An 18,852-nucleotide genomic window follows, 5' to 3' on the forward strand; every position below is an offset into this window, starting at 1 on the left:
TCAGGTCATGATCTCAGGGTCTTGAGAATCCCACGCTCAGCAGGGAGTCTCCCTCTCTGTCTCTCTCCCACTACCCCTCCCCTTGCTCGTGTGCTCTCTCTCTCTCTCTAAAATCTAAAAAAAAATAAAATAAGATTTACCCCTTTAAGTGTACAGGTCCTTGAATTTTGACAAAAACATTCATACAGTCATGTAATCACCACCACAGTCAAGATGTAGAATAGTTCATTCACCCCCAAATATTCCTTCATGTCTCTATAGTTATTTTGCCCCCTATCTCCTGGCTCTGGCAACCAGTGATCTATTGTCTGTCCCAGTAGTTTTGCCTTTTCCGGAATGTCACATAAATGAAATCATACAATGGGTAGTATTTTGAGCCTCTTTTGCTATCATTTTTACTCTGGTTGCAATCAAGTGAAAGTCAGTTGGCTTGAGAACATGGGCTGTGTTCAGAGGCAACTTTTAGGTTAACCAGCATGGGAGAGGTTGCTAGCCTGGGTAAAGGTGTTACAGTGAGAGCATCCCAAGAGTGGAGGTGGTCTCTCCACCAGCTGCCACTGTTCCTTCCTCTATGCCCTGTGCAGCTTCCTGTCCTGGCCACTGGATCAAAACACCTTCCTCCAGGCTCATCTACGCCTCCGCAGTGTCACTACTATGAAGGACTTTCATCCTCATTCTCAACTTGTAAGCTTATTTGGCACCATTGACTATAGACCCTTGGAAGCACTTTTAAAAAATTCTTAATTTAAAAAATGCATATTCATTGTAAACAATTAAGAATAAACAATTCTGCAATCCAGAAAGAAAGAGTCTTAAGATTCTTGTGCATAGATTATCAGGCATGTTGTGATACACACTTTCTCATACTCTATTAAGATCATACTATTTTTATGGGACACCTGGGTGGCTCAGTCGGTTGAATATCCAGCTCCTGATCTCAGCTCAGGTCTTGATCTCAGGGATGTGAGTTCAAGCCCTGTGCCCACCATGGAGCCTACTTAAAAAAAAAAAAGTTTATACTATTTTGTAACCTTCTTCTTACTTCATATGTTAGCCAACATTTTTTGGAAACTCTTGACATCTATGACAACCATGCTTTCAGTATCTTTATCTTGATTGACATATTTTCTCCCCTTATTTCGTGTGAGTGGTTCTCAAGTCATAGTTCTTATAAATCTTATAGTCCTTATAAATCTCTATAAATCTCACTTCCTCTGAGAGTAACCATTCTAAGACATCCAGGTATTATCTTTGTGTTGATGGCTTATTTGGACTTCATGCGATAAATACTGATTGCATACCTACTATGTGCTAGGTATAACAGGCCTGGTTCAAGTGATTCAGAAGAGAACAAGACAGGTGTGACTGCTTCCCTTGTGGAGCCTTCACTCTGGGGCGGGAAACTGGCATGTAAACAGTCAATTATAAGTGCAGTGGCAGGGGAAGTCCAAAGTACTGAGCAGGATCGAAGGAGCCCACACCCAGGGAAGGTGTTTGTAGAGGAAGTGACCTCCTAAAGGATAATGAAAAGGTAGGCAAGTAATGAGGGGAGGGGACAACAGAAGATATAGCATGTGCAAAAATTATCTCCGGACTCTGGCAGTAGTGTAAGTTTTTAGTGATTGGGAACTACATTCTACCAAAATAGTTCTAAAGCGATTCTAAAGCAGTTAGAAGCATGTACATCTTAGACTTTGGAAGCCTCTTCAAGAATAAAAGTTATGTGTCACTAGAATCAAAGTATATTCCTCATTTTGAGGGTTCTTGAAAGAATTTGAGTGAATACATAAGAGTAACCTTTGGACTCACAGAAGTAAAATTCCAGCATCTTTTTCCTGGAGTAAGGAATCTTGGAAGAAGATGATTTAAAAAATGAGTTTGGGGTTTCATGGCCTGTTGCCCCTTAATATTTTAAATGACAAAGCTGCTTAAAGCTATGAAGACTATGAGTCAGGAGATGTGAGGAGAGTTGATTATTTTTGTAAAACGGCCCTGCCAGCAGTCTTGAAACCATGGGTCAAGGGTGTCCCCAACCCTCAGGGTTCATGTGTCAACTCAGTGCCCTAGCTGTTTGCACAGGGGGGGAAGATCATCTGATCCTCCCAGTTGGTCATAGCATTTTCAAATACTCCCTAGTTATCTGGTTTCATGTGCTTGTTACCCACCCTTGTGAAGTGTAGGTCTTAACACACGCTTGGTTGCTAGCACAAATTCTTTTGCGTCATAACAAGTATTATTAAATAAGGTTCAGATTTGTTTATTTTCAAGTTAACCTTTCAGACTTTAAAAATCAGCCTAATTTTTTTCAGATAAGAGTAACTTTTTGAAAATTCAGAAATGTTTAAATATGAAATTAAAACTCATCCCAAATCCCACACGGAGATAAGAATCTAGCTACTTCTGTCTCTCCTAGTTACGGAGCAACATCCCCTGTCACCTGGCTGATATCTCTTGCGGATTACCCTGCAGTGCCACGTTACCATGTGGGATGCACAAGTGTCAGAGACTCTGTCACAAAGGAGAGTGTCTTGTGGATGAGGCCTGCAAGCAGCCCTGCACCACCCCTAGAGCTGACTGTGGCCACCCATGTATGGCCCCCTGCCACCCCAGCTCACCCTGCCCCATGACTGCATGTAAAGCCAAGGTGCGTATTCCTGGCTCCAGATAGGGCATTGACTGTGGTTCTGGGGCGCTCAGGAGTCTGGAACTGCCTACAGAAGCGCCTGGGCACACATTCTAATCAGAAGTCATTGGTTGCAAGGAACTGCAAGTTAAGTTAGCAAGAGAAAGGTGGAGTATTACACAGATTTCTGTCTGCCCAGCTTGAAATGGCCTTTTAGTTCAGGAGGTACCCACTGCCACCTGACCACAGTCTCTGTCTCTCTCCCTTAGAGCAGATTCTCAAGAGAGACTCCGATTGCCTGCTCCATTTATTCAACAAATATATATGTTTTGTGCAAGATGTTTTGCTAGGTGCTGGGGCTATATCCAGTGAACAGGAGACACAAAGTCCCTTCAATTAGATGGGACAGATAATACTCAGATAATGAATTATGACTGTGGTGAACAAGAAGTTAAACCCTTGTAGAGGGTGCTGTGAGGGCATGTGAGTGGGCGACTTAGCCTGGTCCAAGGGATCTAAGCAAGGCCTCCCTGAGGAGATGAAAGCAGACTGATGAGGTGGACTTGATTAGGCTTTGGATGGTCCTGGCCAGGTTCAGTGGTAAAAACTTCATTTTAGGCCTGCGCCTTCGGGTAGGGTTAAAGACAGGAGTAGTTCCCAGAAAGAGTCACTGTAGAGTGAACAGTTTTCTCCTAGTGTGTCCACTACTACATTGTCAGTTTGTGTGCATGGTTAGCTTTCTCCATCCTGAAGGGTAGCCACTCACTGGCTTGTATCCTCTGCCATGGTTGGATTTGAGAGAGGCTTTTAAAAGTGAAACCTGCCTATTCACATGGTTTCCATGTGCTAAAAGTCGCTCCATATTAATCTTATTTCAGATAGAGCTGCAGTGTGAATGTGGACGAAGAAAAGAGATGATGATTTGCTCTGAAGCATCCAGTACTTATCAAAGGTTAGTGCTACTAAAATGTTAACAGTGGTGGATCTCAGTCTACGGAAGGTACACATGTGTATACACTTGTTTATTGTCGAATCCTTACAACTTTTGTCAAGTTTGGAAAGTTTTTTTCTTTTGCAGGGGCACCTGGGTAGCTCAGTCGGTTAAGCGTCCGACTCTTGGTTTCAGCTCAGGTCATGATTTCGTGGTCACAGGATAGAGCCCCAAGTCGGGCCCTGCACTCTTTGTGGAGTCTGCTTCAGATTCTCTCTCCCTCTCCCTCCCACTTGTACGCTTGCTCTCTCTCTCGCTCTCTCAAATAGATAGATATTTTTAAAAAAAGAAAAGAAAGAGTGTGCACAAGCTGGGGGTGGTGGGAGGGGTGGAGGGAGAGAAAATCTTAAGCATACTCCCCCGCTGAGCGTGGAGCCCGACGCAGGGCTCCATCCCATGACCCTGAGATCATGCGACCTGAGCCAAAATCAAGAATCAGACTTAACCGACTGAGCCACCCAGGTGCCCCCTGGAAAGTTTTTTAAAATAAGATTTCCTAAAAAATAAATAAATAAATAAATAAATAAATAAATAAATAAATTTTCCATAATCTAGTTTTTCTGGTTCAAAGAAAAAGTACTGCTTTGTGTCCCTTTCCTTCCCTAACTTTCATTTGTAAAATAACCTTTCTATTTTTCCTCCTCTTTCTTTCTCTCTCTCCCTTCTGGTCTTATTACACCATGGGATCAGAAGGGATGATGTCCTGAAGTTGCATGAATTGCTTTAACGTCCTGCCACTTGTGGTGGCACAACCAGGACCAAGTCCTATGCTCCTCCTCTGTAGTGGGGGTTTCTGACTGTTCTCTGAATTGTCTTTGTAGCCTCCTGAAATTCTGGGAGCTGTTAGGGATGGATAGTTGTGTTTGTCTCTGATTACATGCAGAGATATGTCATGGAGATAGAATTTTTGGAGTACAAAGACATCAGAGTGGCTTTGACATCAGTGGGTTTGAATATTTACTGAATGCCAGGCATAGGCCTTGATATTCAGGGGGCACTGAATAGACTATCTCATTGCTTCTACTGGAGCTGCTTAGAATCTATTTGAGGAGATACGACATAAACGTGTGGGTAGTTCATAGTAGGTGGATTTCTGAGGCCCACAATTGTCCAGTGGTAGATTCAATTTGAAAGAAGTCTTCTGTATACCTAGTATTAGGACATTCTTATGAAACTTCAATGCCTTTTCTTCCCTTTCTTTTTTATACTTCAGAATAGCTGCTATTTCCATGGCCTCTAAAATAACAGACATGCAGCTTGGAGATTCAGTGGAAATCAGCAAATTAATTACTAAGAAGGAAATTCACCAAGCCAGGTAATTTTTAAAATGTATGTCTTCTGTTAGAATTAATTTCCATAGGGCAGGAACCGTTCATTTGTCTCAGTCTCCCAGAGCGAAGCCTTGCACACACAGTAGATGTTCCAACAGACATTTGATGTTAAGAGACTACACTCACTCCAATCCCACGAATCTTACTCAGGATATAGCTATGACCAGAGGAGATTTTTCCAGGCCTCTCTGCAAACAGTAGCCAGAGGAAGCAGAGACCTAGATGTGTCCAGCCCAACCCACAGAGAACCAGCTGTGTCAAGAGAGGGAGGTGGGGCTGTCAGAAGGTCATTAGGACATTGGGACATTGGGGACACTTTGAGGCCCTTCTGAGGACTCCTAGATTTGATTCCCATAACCTGGAGGCCCACCCACCTGTCCTTGAGAGGGACCTCATACAACCATGTTTTGGCCAGAGTCTGCTCTGTTTCCAGGTTGACAAAGAACTTATTTCTGGGTAGGAGCTGTGAAAAATCTGTGCCCTGACTTTATCTTTTTCATTTGTTTTGTCAAGGCTGGAGTGTGATGAGGAGTGTTTAGCCTTGGAAAGGAAAAAGTAAGTCATTTCAACTGCTTTTTATCTACTTGTTCTTGAGCTCTGTGAAATTAATAGGAGGGAGCAACCTTTCAAGCATTCATTCAGCACCTGCTCTGAGTCTTTTGCTGCTATTGGAGATCAAGAGAAATTCGATCATCAGGAATTGAAATGTCTAAGGATAAACCACTTAGGTGATTTCAGCATATTTCTGAAACATGAGCTTGTTGGTTTGGGGCATGGTATAACATCACGTGTCACAGCATTTACTGACTGGCAGACTTCCTGATTCCAATGGAGATAAGAAGCTTAAAATTTTTTTAACGACCTTTATGTTGAAGTGTAACATACATATAGAAAGTTCAGAAGTGTACAGATCAGTGGGTCATCACAAAGTAAATACAGTGGTGTAATCAGCACCCAGGTCAAGAAATAGAAAATTTCCAGAACACTTTCATACACAGGTAAAATGTATCTTTCGTACAAAGATAAAATGTCTATCCTGACTTCTCACACTTTAGATTAGTGTTGTCTGTTTTGAACTTTATATAAATGATGAAATCTTATAGTTGGTATTATTTTTGTCTGGCGTCTTTAATTACATTTGTGATATTCCTCTTGCATGTAGCAATACTTTGTTCATTTGCATTCCTTCATGATATTTTATTGTGTTAAGATATTATCATTTATTTATCATTCTACCATTAATAGGTATATGTGTGGTTATCAGTATTGGGCTATTACAAATAATGCTCTGTTAAGAACATCCGTATATTCCCTTTGCTGTATATACATACTCATTTCTGTTAGTTACAAACTTAGGAGTAGAATTACCGATTAACAGGGTATTCATATGTTCAGCTTTAGTCAGCTCTACGCAATGGTATCCAAAATGGTTGTGTCATATTATACTCCCACCAGCAGGGTAATAGTTCCCACTGCTCTACACTTATATTAGCTCTTAGAATTGTTGGTCTTTTAAATTTTAATCTATTCTTGTGAATGTATACCTGGAGGTCATTGAACTTTTAGTTTATATTTCCCTGATAACTAGTGAGGTTGAATATTTTTTTATATGTTTATTGGCAATTTGGATATCCCTTTTTGTGAAGTACCTGTTCATCTCTTTTGCTTATTTTGTAATTGTGTTGTCTTTTTTATATTGATTAGTAGGAGTTTTTTTATATATTTTGGATATGAATCCTTTGTTGGTTTTATATATTGTATTTTCCTGTACTTCATGAGTTTCCACTCTCTTAATGGTATCTTTTGATGAGCAGAAGTTTCTAATTTTAATGTAGTCCAGTTTATCAATCTTTTCCTTAGTGCCTAATGTTTTTTATGTCCTGTTTAAGGAGTATTTGTCTATCCTGAGGTCATGATTATATTCTTACTGTCTAGAAGCTGTATCATTTTACCTGCCACGTTTAGATCTACAGTTGACTGGACTGATTTTTTTTTTTTAAGATTTATTTATTTATTTGACAGAGAGAGAGAGAGCACAAGTAGGTAGAGCAGCAGGCAGAGGGAGAGAGGGAGAAGCAGACTACCTGCTGAGCAAGGAGCCCAACATGGGGCTCAATCCCAGGAACCTGGGATCATGACCTGAGCCAAAGGCAAATGCTTAACTGACTGAGCCACCCAGGCTCCCCTGGACTGATTTTTTTGAGCATAGTTTAAGGAAAGTGCACAATTCAGTTTTTTTCCATATGAATATCCATGTGACCAGTACTGTTACCAAGATGTTCTTTTCCCAGTCTTTCCAGTGCCATTTGTCTTAAATCAAGTATTCATATTATGTGTGAATATATTGCTGAGTTCCTTCTCTTCCATCACACTACTGTCACACTCTCTTAATTGTGGTACCTTTATAACAATAAAGGTTTTTTGTGGGTTTTTTTTTTTAAGATTTTATTTATTTATTTGACAGAGAGAGAGACAGCGAGAGAGGGAACCACAAGCAGGGGTAGTGAGAGAGGGAGAAGCAGGCTTCCTGCTGAGCAGGGAGCCCGATGTGTGGCTTGATCCCAGGATCGTAGGATCATGACCTGGGCCGAAGGCAGACACTTAACGGCTGAGCCACCCAGGTGCCCCACAATAAAGGTCCTAATATCTGATAGTATATCTCTTCAAGCATGGTTCTTCAAGATTAACTTGGCTGTTCTTGGGCATTTGCATTTCCATTTAAACTTTATAGAGTGAACTTACCAATATCTGCCAAAAAACCTACTAAGATTTTTACTGAATTGGTATTTAATTTATAGATCAATTGGGGGAGATTTGACATTTTTATATTAAGTCTCTTAATCCATGAGCAAAGTATATCCTTCCATTTATTCCTGTCTTCTTTGATTTCTCTCAGTAATACTTTATATTTTTCTGTGTACAGATTTTGCACATCTCTCAGTAGACTTGTTCCTTGCTTTTGGTGTTTTTTGACACTTCTTTAAATGGTAATTTTTCTTGTATCACTTTTTTTTTCTTTTTGCTCAGCTACCCCTTCTCTCCCTTCCTGTATCACTTTTAAATTTTAATTTTCTAAAAAAAATTAATTTTCTAATTGCCTGTTGCTGGTGTATAGAAATAGAATCGATGTTTGTTGACCTGTATTCACAGCCTTGCTAAATTCACTTACTATTTCATGTCCTCTTCCAATAATAGTTTTATTTCTTTACAGTTCTTAACTTTTTTCTTTTTCTTGCCTTACTGCACTGGCTAGAGCCTCCAGAACAGTGTTGAATAGAAGGTGGTGATTGATAATAGACATCCTGACATCAGACAGCTTTGAATATCTCACCACTAAATATGATGTTTTCTGTTAGTTATTTGAGGATACTCTTTATTAGATTAAGGGGTATTTATTCAGTGACCAGCAGACTTCCTGGTTCTAACAGAGATTGATAAAAAGGTATAGCCCTCTAAATGTTAACAATTGGAGAGTTTAGGTGAACTGGTGTATACGGACAGTCCCCAACTTACAGTGATTTGACTTACAAATTTTTCAGATTCACAATGGTACAAAAGCAGTACACATTTAGTAGAAACCATACCTCAAATTTTGATCTTTTCTCAGGCTAGCAATATTCAGTATAATGATCTCTTATGATACTGGGCATCGACAGCAAACTGCAGCTCCCAGTCAGCCATGCAATCACAAGGGTAAACAACCCATACACTTAGAACCATTCTGTACCCATACAGCCATTCTGTTTTTCACTTTCAGTACACTGCTCAGTAAATTACATGAGATGTTCAACACTTAATTATAAAATAGACTTTGTGGAGTGCCTGGGTGGCTCAGTCGGTTGAGTGTCCAACTCTTGGTTTCAGCTCAGGTCATGATCTCAGGGTCATGGGGTCGAGCCCCATGTCAGGCTCTGCACTCAGTGGGGAGTCTTCTTGAGATTCTCTCCCTCTCCCTCTGCCCCTTCCCCCGTTCTTGCATGTGCGTGCATGCACACACACACTCTCAAATAAATAAATAAAATCGTAAAAAATAAAATAAGCTTTATATCAGAAGATTTTTACCCAACTGTAACCTAAGGTAAGTGTTCTGAGCACATTTAAGGTACGTTAGATGTATTAAATGCATTTTTTACTTACAATATTTTGAATTTACAGTGGTTTTATCATTATAAAACGATACTTTGTCACTTTGAAAATTTCTCAAGTTAAATAGCTAGACAAATGCAGACAAAGTATAGTCCTATTTTATCTTGAAATTTGATTTTCCACTATTATTAACAGTACCTCTTTTAAGTGGCTAAATGTGTAGGAGGTATATAATAAATAATAGCACTGCCCAAATTTCCCTTGGTTTGACCCTATGATAACTCTATAATAACTGCTGTTCAAAACTCTTGACCTTTAAGAACCATCAGTCACAATGTTCTCAGCTGCAAAATGTGAACTGAGTTATGAGTATTCAGAAATGCTGTAGTGAATACACAGAAGGCCTCTAAAGCATGGAAATGCACCTTTGTGTAGTTGAGAGACAGTATTATATAGTAGACTAGAGTCAGTTTGCCTGGATTTGAATCCTCCCTTCACAAATCACTTAGCTATATGACCTTCGGCAAGTCATGTATTCTTTTAAAGCTTTAATTTTCTTAAAAAATCTGTGGAAACAGTGACAATATGTACCTCCCACAGTTGTGAGGATTCAATTAGTTATTAGTTATCCTCAATAAATTTAGTTATTGATTAGAACTAGCTCTCTTGGGGCGCCTGGGTGGCTCAGTCTGTTAAGCCTTTGCCTTCAGCTCAGGTCATGATCCCAGGGTCCTGGGATCGAGCCCTGCATGGCAGGGAGCCTGCCTCTCCCTATCCCCCACTTGTGCTCTCTCTCTCTCAAATAAATAAAACCTTAAAAAAAAAAAAAAGAGGAAGAACTAACTGGCTCTCTGTTTTTGAAGGCCTTTTGAATTTCTCCTCCATCTTAGAGTGATAACCTATGATGGTCCTCACAATATAGAGAGTCTTTCTTTTTTTTTTTTTTAAAGATTTTATTTATTTATTTATTAGAGAGAGAATGAGAGATGGAGAGCACGAGAGGGAAGAGGGTCAGAGGGAGAAGCAGACTCCCTGCCGAGCAGGGAGCCAGATGTGGGACTCGATCCCGGGACTCCAGGAGCATGACCTGAGCCGAAGGCAGTCGCTTAACCAGCTGAGCCACCCAGGCGCCCCATAGAGATTCTTTCTTAAATACCCACTGACCTAGGGGGAAAAAAATGCCAATTTAAAAAAGAAAATATGAGGTGCCCGACTGACTCAATCAGTAGAGCATGCAACTCTTGATCTCAGCGTTGTGCGTTCGAGCCCCATGTTAGGTATAGAGATTATTTCTTAAAAATTAAAAATCTTAGGGACGCCTAGGTGTCTCTGTCAGTTAAGCGTCTGTCTTTGCCCTTAGGTTGTGATCCCAGGGTCCTGGGATCAAGTCCCGCATCGGGCTCCTTGCTCAGCAGGGAGCTTGCTTTTCTCCCTTTCCCTCTGCCTGCCGCTCCCTGCTTGTGCTCTCTCTCTCTCTGTCAAATAAATAAAATCTTTAAAAAAATAAAAATTAAAAAATTAAATCTTAAAAAAGTACCATCTAAAGTTGCAAACAGGCAACGCTGCGGTGCACCGAGTCTCCCCACGTTGCATTGCCATGGCTGCCCATGGTGGCGTTGCCGCTGCCGGCAAGGGTCTGCACTACGCCGAGTACTCGCTTCCAGCAACCAAATGGCCAGACGCAGACGTGGACCAGGGACTGGCGAGAAGTTTGATAGCTGTAGGACTGGGTGTTGCAGCTCTTGCATTTGCAGGTCACTGTGCATTTCAAATCTGGAAGCCTCTAGAATAAGTAATCACGGAAACAGCAAAGAAGATTTCCACTCCTAGCCTTTCATCCTACTATAAAGGAGGATTTGAACAGAAAATGAGTAGGCGAGAAGCTAGTCTTACTTTGGGTATAAGCCCATCTGCTGGCAAGGCCAAGATTAGAACAGCTCATAGGAGAATCATGATTTTGAATCACCCAGATAAAGGTGGATCTCCTTACTTAGCAACCAAAATAAATGAAGCAAAAGACTTGCTAGAAGCACCACGAAACATTGATGGATGCTTAAGAATCATTCTGAAGAAAAAAAGGGGGAATATAAAACAAAATCTTGCAAAGTAGTCTAAACCACGGTGTTCATACATTTACTGACCACAATCATTTATTCCACTATTAAGGTATATAATAATAAAAGATGAACAATGAAAAAAAAAAGTTGCAAACAGGGACACCTGAGTGGCTCAGTTGGTTAAGCGTCTGCCTTTGGCTCAGGTCATGATCCCAGGGTCCTGGGATCGAGTCCCACATCAGGTTCCTTGCTCAGCAGGGAGCCTGCTTCTTCCTCTGCCTGCCGCTCCCCCTGCTTGCGTGCGCTGTCTCTGACAAATAAATAAAATCTTAAAAAAAAAAAAAAAGTAAAGTTGCAAACATGTATTCTATTGCAAGAAATGAAAAACTGGCAGGCCAAATTCAGCCCACAGTTATGTTTTATTAATAAGTGTTTAAATTTGGGGTGCCTGGGTGGCTCAGTTGGTTAAGTGACTGCCTTCAGCTCAGGTCATGATCCTGGAGTCCCAGGATCGAGTCCCACATCAGGCTCCCTGCTCAGCGGGGAGTCTGCTTCTCCCTCTGACCCTCTTCCCTCTCGTGCTCTCTATCTCTCATTCTCTCTCTCTCAAATAAATAAAATCTTTAAAAAAAATCTTTAAAAAAAAAGTGTTTAAATTTGAATTTGTGGCCAACTAATCAAAACATCAAAAAATCTCTCGAAAATTTCTCTCAAAAATTTCAAAATTAAGCTTAAGCCAGATTCTTACGGGCATTAAACTTGCAAGAGGCCCTTTTCTCAGTGTGAGCAAAAATTGTACTAAGTGCTAAGCTGAATTCTATCTCTCTTTATAAAAGAAAGACATAACTGGGTGTTGATGAGGTGCCATGAGACTCGTCCGCTGGCAGTCAAAACACAAATGGGCAGTTGTGGGAAGCTCTCAGACTGTGTTGCTCATGAGTCTGACATCCATACCATCTTACCCGGTAATCCCACAACTAGAAATATTTTCCAGAGAAATAACCTTAAAAGTTTTTTATCCAGTGATATTGTGTCACTCAAAATATTTAGAAACTGGGGAACTGTTAAACTAGGGAATTTTTTTTTAAAGAGTTTATTTATATGAGAGAGAGAATGAGAGAGAGAGACATGAGATGGGGGAAGGTCAGAAGGAGAAGCAGATTCCCCACTGAGCAGGGAGCCCGATGCGGGACTCGATCCAGGGACTCCAGGATCATGACCTGAGCCGAAGGCAGTTGCTCAACCAACTGAGCCACTCAGGCGCCCAGAAACTAGGGAATGTTTAAATAAATTCTGGTATATACATAATTAGAAGATTATGTAGCTATTAAAACAGTAAATGTGTGGGGTGCCTAGGTGGCTCAGTCATTAAGCGTCTGCCTTCAGCTCAGGTCGTAGTCCCAGGGTCCTGGGATCAAGCCCCACATCGAGCCCTCTGCTTGGCAGGAAGCCTGCTTCTCCCTCTCCCACTCCCCCTGCTTGTGTTCCCTCTCTCACTGTGTCTCTCTCTCAAATAAATAAAATCTTTAAAAAAAAAAACAGTAAATGTGAAAAACTAATAGTAATATGAGAAATGCCAATTGTATAATAGGTGAAAAAAGTGCCAAGTTGGGGTTTTTCAGTTTTGTTTTTTTTCTTTAAGTTTTTTTTTTTTTTTTTTTAAGATTTATTTATTTGAGAGAGCGAGAAAGAGAGCACAAGCAGAGGCAGAGGGAGAAGCAGGCTCCCCACCGAGCAAGGAGCCCGATACGAGACTTGATCCCAGGACCCTGGGATCACAACTCAAGCTGAAGGCAGATGCCCAATTGACTGAGCCACCCAGGCGCCCTAAGATTTTATTTTTAAGTAATCTCTGCACCCATCATGGGGCTTGAACTTATAACCTGGAGATCACAAGTCACAGGCATCACTGATTGAGCCAGCCAGGTGCCCCAGATGCCAAGTTTTATATACCCGAATTGCAATGACTTAAAGGGAAAAAAATCTGAAAGGAAGAGTAATAAAATATAGTGCTTAGGTTGTTAATGGAATTCTTCCCTTTATTTTCCAGATTTTCTGTAAGGTGATTCTAATTTTAATGTTTATGTGTCTACTTTATGTATTTGATGTTTAGGTAAAACCTCGGAGACTGCCATCCCCCACTGACCACTCCCAGTGCTCTCATTCCCCGCCCCCCTTCTCTTTGCCAGATAACCCAAGCTGCCAGTGTCAGCCCATTTGGTTCACTCAGACCCACATAGATTTGTCTTGTTTATTTTATTCTAGGAAAACAAACTCATATCTTGTCCCAAGTTGTTGTTATTCCTTCCTTAATAATTGTGGGTTTGCTAAAATGGCATCATTAATGTATAAAGAACTTAGGACATGGTGGGTACTCTGTGTTACTATAAGAAGTTTTCCTCTCCTTTCCTTTTATTTACTTCTCTCTTATTTTCAGGCGGTTAGCAGAGGCATTTCATATTAGTGAGGATTCCGATCCTTTCAATGTACGTTCTTCAGGGTCAAAATTCAGTGACAGTTTAAAAGACGATGCCAGGTATGTATGTAACTTGTTACCAGCTTTCTTAACTTTGGCTTACAAGAGTGTTTGGTCTTTTAAGTTGTAGTAACTAATATGTACTCCTCTGATTGAACCAGTTAAAGTTTATAAGAGATTATATGATGCTTAATAAAAATCCTTTCTTGGTTTCTCACAATTGTCCCCTTGAAGAATCGAGCATGGGGTGTGGGTGTGTGGACCCTGTAGTAGAAGTTTGGGGCTTGGACTAGCCTGACCTGAGAGATCTCTGGCTGCCAACATGGACCCTCACTTGGGCAGTAACAGCTGTTATTTTCCTCCTGTCTACTGACCCTCCAGACAGCTCTTTCTCCTTCCCATCATCTCCTTTCTCATACTTGTTTTCTTTTTCTCTTCCTTTGTTATTCACAGTCTACTGTTATCTGGCAATTCCTGATCTTTGCCATTTTTCCACCCACATTGTTCATTGTCTGCAGGTTAGGGCAGAGAGCGTGGGTGGAAGGGATTCTCAAAGAGCAGGAACAGATGAAATTAACTGTGGTGATTTCTCATTTCAGGAAGGATATAAAGTTTGTCAGTGACATTGAAAAAGAAATGGAAGCCCTTGTGGAGGCCGTGAATAAGGTTGAAGTCAAAACATCCAACTGGACATGTCTCTAAGGCCAGCTTGATAAAAAAAAAAAAAAAATCAAGTCCCAGAAACACCATCAGTGTAGAGTAGTTTTAGGAAAATGTCACAACTTCTTGACGATCCTTATCTTTCCCAAAAGTCCAGCCATTATAACATCCATGGAAGCCTTGTCCTGGTTCAGCAAAGATATGCTCCATCAAATTCAGCATAAATAAAAAATCTTAGCTCAGTGGCTAAGATTGGGTGAAGAAGCTCTGGACAGCCAGAGGCATTCGGTAGTGACAGCTGAATGACTGTCGGGTACTTAGGAAAACATCATCTCTGGGGGGGCTGTTGTATGATAGGGCACACTGGTTCTTTATTACCCCCCAGGCAGGGTAGAAACCCTTGGGTAAGGATCAAAAGTTGAATGACTAGAACCCTTGTCCTGGAGATAGCTTTAAGGGAAAAAGTCTTTAATTTAGTCAGAAGCAGCCAACCTCAGGGTGGCTCCCTCTTTATTCCCTGGGGACCGTGAATGAGGATGAGGTGCCTGTATTAGTTCCATATCTAATGAAGGTGGATTTCCTTCCCACCATCTCCCTTAGCCCCTGCTCTTCCTCCCTTCCTTCTTCTGTTCCCACTTCCCAGGATACTAACATGAAGGAGAAAATGGGATCATTGTTCCTCTCTAACTAGGAAACCTGTGCAAATGTATTTCCCTGCTAGTGTGTCTGTACCTGCACACTCATGATTTTTAGTGTAGAATATATTTTTATAAGAAATGAGACTGTCTTATGTCTTCAATTTATTTAGTCATTTCTTGGGTATATCACTTAGTCCCCAGTTACCAGCCCGTTAGGAGGAACCATTATACTGTCCACCTAGTTTCTTTTCACTTACTCTTGATCCCTAACCCTGGCCAGCTGCTACTGTTGTGGCTCAAAGAATAGATGAAGGAAGTGCATCAGACCTCATCCTCCCAAACCCCTTGGCTTGCTTAGCAGCCAGCGAAATACTGTATGGTGTGGGCCTCTAAAACTCAGCCACCTCTTTGTTGACCCAGCTGTTTTGGACCTTTGTAAGTATATTCTGTTTGCAGGGTGATTTTATCAATCAGTCATCTTTTCCCTCAATACAGGGAAAGAACAGTAAGAAGAGCCACTGCTTCCCTCCAATGAACAGAGACCACCGCCGGATCATCCACGACCTAGCCCAAGTGTATGGCCTGGAGAGCGTGAGCTATGACAGTGAACCAAAGCGCAATGTCGTGGTCACTGCAGTCAGGTGGGTTGATCTTGCCATCACAGGAGGAACTGCTCGTTGCAGCAAGCTGAACCTTGGAAGCAGGCTCTACCAACATTTGCTTGCCTTACTTCCTCTCCTAGAAGAATAGATAGAAAATCTGCTTCTGGGCTAGCCTTTCTGACATGATCAGAAGGTCTGATCTAAAGCTCTGAACCAGAGAGCAAAGCCCATGCTTCAGTCCCCAGGACAAACATGCTTAAAGGTACGCAAGGCTCTTGTCTGCCCCGATTCATGAGCAACACTGGAGGCAGCATTTCCTCAGGCCCCGGGAACAGACCCTGAGGGCCTGGCTTGAGTGCCTGCCCATCCCATCTGTCTGTCCCTTTTTCCCTTGTCCTCTGGCATGATGAAAGCAAAAAATGCTAGACTCTGATTCAGGGCATCCCCCGTAAACAGTGTTTGCCAGTAGAAGAAACTGAGGCTGCAGTGTGAGCTGGGAAGTGACAGGGAGGATCTAGGATCACTGTCAGAACCTGACAGAGTAGATCCTTACCAATGAAGAAAACTTGAGCATGGGATGAGAGGGAGCAGGTAACAGGCCCAGGCAGAGGTGAGTGGAAGGACGAGGGTTAAATGAAGGTGACCATGCCTGAGAGGGGATGGGTCACATCAGAGCACTCAGCAGCAGCACAGTGAAAGTCATGACTGGATTTCCAGCGGTCTGCCTGTCTCCACAAACAATTCTCTCTTTTCAATACTTTGTGTTCTGACTTTTATCAGAGGGAAGTCCATTTGTCCTCCTAGCACGCTGACATGTGTCCTTGAAAGGGAAATGCAGTCACGGCCTCCACCACCAATTCCTCATCACAGACATCAGACAGACAAGTAAGGATCCTTCAGCTGCTTTCCAAAGGCCCTGTCTATTCAGAGAAGCCAGCAGGGGCTGAACTGTCCGGGACTCTACCAGCCATTGGCAACTTCTCAGGCCTGGCCTTGGGGTGCTTTGTTCAGATTAGTAAGGTTTGGGATGTCAGACATTTGTTCCTGCCAGAGGGGTCCCAAGTTTGATGTTTGTAATGCCCACTTCCCCTCTGGGGAAAAGTCACTGGACATAACTTCCATGGTGTAGGTGGTGACACTGGGAAGTATATTCAGTCTCACACCAGAGGATTTAGGAACATCACATGGTTGACAGAGTTATTCTGGAGGTGAAAGTCAGCTAGTGGGCGGGGTTGCAGTGAAGATAGAGACTTTTGTGTTTTGACCTGTCTACTTCTCTATGGTTTGAATAATTTTTATAACAAAAACATACTTTTATGATTTAAAGAGAAAAGAAAACCACATTGGCAAGCAGCAAGTCTTAGGAGCAGGGAAGGAGCACCATCCCTTTTTACCTTATTGTAACTGAGGCAGCATTGCTGCAAGTTGCTCTGAAACCCAGCAGGGTCCCTAATGCTGTCCTGGCCTTCCACACAGCAGCCCTACCAGAACCTCTTATACAGAACCTCTGGGAGGGTGGGAAGGGCAGTTTACAGGGTCACCATGATGGCCTTAGCAAGCAGTGTTCCCAAAGACTGGACAGGACAGCTAGGTATTGCCCATTGGACATAACCTTGGCAAGGATTGTCTAGATTAGTGTAGTTCCCCAGGACCAGCCCTGCTTATCCCTGGAGAGCAGACGGCCTGGATTCTAGTCAGCCCAGCTCCATATCCATGTGGGCAGTGGTTTGGGAAATGTGAAGGTATTCCACATGTTATTCCACAGCTGTGTCCAGTACTACCTCAACGTAATCCTGTGGGATCTTTGGCCTGTTTATGCCATGCTATCTTTTTTCCCTTTGTTTGCTTTATTTTTGTATAAAACTTTATTGTGGAAAACTTTTAGAGTAGAGACAGTATGTTAATACAGTGAATCCTTGTGTGCCCATCACCAAATTTTAACAGTTCCCAGCTCATGTGGGCCCTCCTATCTTATCAAAGCTTTGCAAATGGCAAATCGGCTGATCCTTAGCTTTTTGAAGACTTCAGTCTGTTTCCCCCAAACAAGAAAAGATTGATCATTCTTTGTTTGCTTTTCAGGAATCCTGCAAGCAGTAATTTACAGAAAATAGCCAAGGAACCAGTAATTGACTACTTTGATGTCCAGGACTGAGAAGATCAAGATGCACTTAGATAAAAGAATGATTAGGTGTGATGGAGACTTGTTTGCCAGCAGATAAATCATGCTTGTTCCCAACTGCCTGGTGGACTCACACACAGGTCTCACATACTGTCTTGTACTGATACGTCCAAAGCATGAGTGTGTCAGAAGTCCCCTTGTCCCCTCTTCTGTCTGTATAAAGTGTTTCAGTACAGCCAGATCTCTGACTAGATGGTCACTAGTGATTTAGTCATGTATTTGCAGAGGCTCCACCATCACTGATTGCTCAGAGAGCCAGGGGAACATTGGGTTTGATTTGAACAAACCAGAATTTTAGCCTGAAAGTGGCACTTAGTCAAAGCCTCAGTTGTCCCAATTATCCATCCTCCTCTTAAAAATGCCTGCAACATTAGCTGCACCTCATTTTTTGGATTAATCCAAACTGATCACAATCTTTGGAAAGACACAAGTGAACTCCTCAGTCCAAAATACCAAACACATCCAGAATCACACGTGCTGTGTTAAACCTAGCTATCTTATCTGAGTCTTTTGCCAAAAACTCTCATAGGTCTGTCTGGCTGAATTTATCTTAGGGGTTCTTAATGCCATCAGTTCTAGACCTAGGAAAGGGGTCAGGGTGCTTTACAGAATTCCATTTTCTAGAGTTCAGGGATGTGGCTCATACCACATCATCGGGCCTGTCCTGTGGCAGTTTAGTTATATATGCTATGATGGTAGAGGACATAGAGCAAGCTCCTCCTCCTGCCAGGTTCACACTGTGGCCTCTGTGTACTGACCAGTGTAGCCCTAACTCCTCTTTGGTTGAGAAAGAGTCTCAGGTGGATTTACCTTTCCTGTGTTGCTTTCTCCCAGGCCTGGAGCAGCTATATTGGCTCTCCTTGTCTCTGAGCTCTGGACTTCTGTTTAAATATTCATGGAAGTATGTGGCCAGTCCAGGGCTTATCCCAGCAGCCCTCCGGAGGCATTCTTGAGTCTTTGTTAAGGCAGGTGCATTGACAGTTAACATTAGTTTGGCTCTCTGCCATGGCACCCTTCCAGCTTGGAGGCCAGACTTGCAACAACTTCTTTGTCCAGAGCAAGCCCAAGCCCCAGAGCAACGGATTTCAGAAGTGACGTCCCAAAACTTGCACTTAGTTTTCATAGGAAAAGCAGGACCACCCTTTGGTCCTGACCCAGACAATCTGCCTTGAGAGGCAGCAGGTACAGGAGCAAGAAGAAGCAACTGGA

The 18,852-nt window shown here is 42.1% G+C and overlaps 1 protein-coding gene and 1 pseudogene across 3 annotated transcripts in view; both read left to right on the forward strand.

Moving 5' to 3' along the window:
• Positions 1-17,822, forward strand: part of NFX1 (nuclear transcription factor, X-box binding 1) — a 72,432-nt gene extending 54,610 nt beyond the window's left edge. For 2 of the 3 annotated variants that reach the window (XM_028115159.2, XM_028115160.2), the window contains exons 16-24: positions 2,414-2,644; positions 3,502-3,575; positions 4,828-4,929; positions 5,459-5,500; positions 13,526-13,624; positions 14,164-14,230; positions 15,358-15,503; positions 16,245-16,349; positions 17,544-17,822. In XM_028115159.2, coding sequence (XP_027970960.1) covers positions 2,414-2,644; positions 3,502-3,575; positions 4,828-4,929; positions 5,459-5,500; positions 13,526-13,624; positions 14,164-14,230; positions 15,358-15,503; positions 16,245-16,349; positions 17,544-17,616 — 939 coding nt within the window. In that variant the 3' untranslated portion in view covers positions 17,617-17,822. The remainder of the gene's footprint in view (positions 1-2,413; positions 2,645-3,501; positions 3,576-4,827; positions 4,930-5,458; positions 5,501-13,525; positions 13,625-14,163; positions 14,231-15,357; positions 15,504-16,244; positions 16,350-17,543) is intronic. The other variant, XM_088019203.1, reaches the window with a different exon arrangement.
• Positions 10,210-11,281, forward strand: LOC114218183 (dnaJ homolog subfamily C member 15 pseudogene; annotated as a pseudogene).
• Positions 17,823-18,852: the final 1,030 nt, after the last annotated feature.

The sequence above is a fragment of the Eumetopias jubatus genome, unplaced genomic scaffold (genome assembly GCF_037043125.1).
Source record: "Eumetopias jubatus isolate StellerSeaLion01/CBP00866 unplaced genomic scaffold, mEumJub1_p1.0 scaffold_15, whole genome shotgun sequence".
NCBI classification, from domain to species: domain Eukaryota; kingdom Metazoa; phylum Chordata; class Mammalia; order Carnivora; family Otariidae; genus Eumetopias; species Eumetopias jubatus.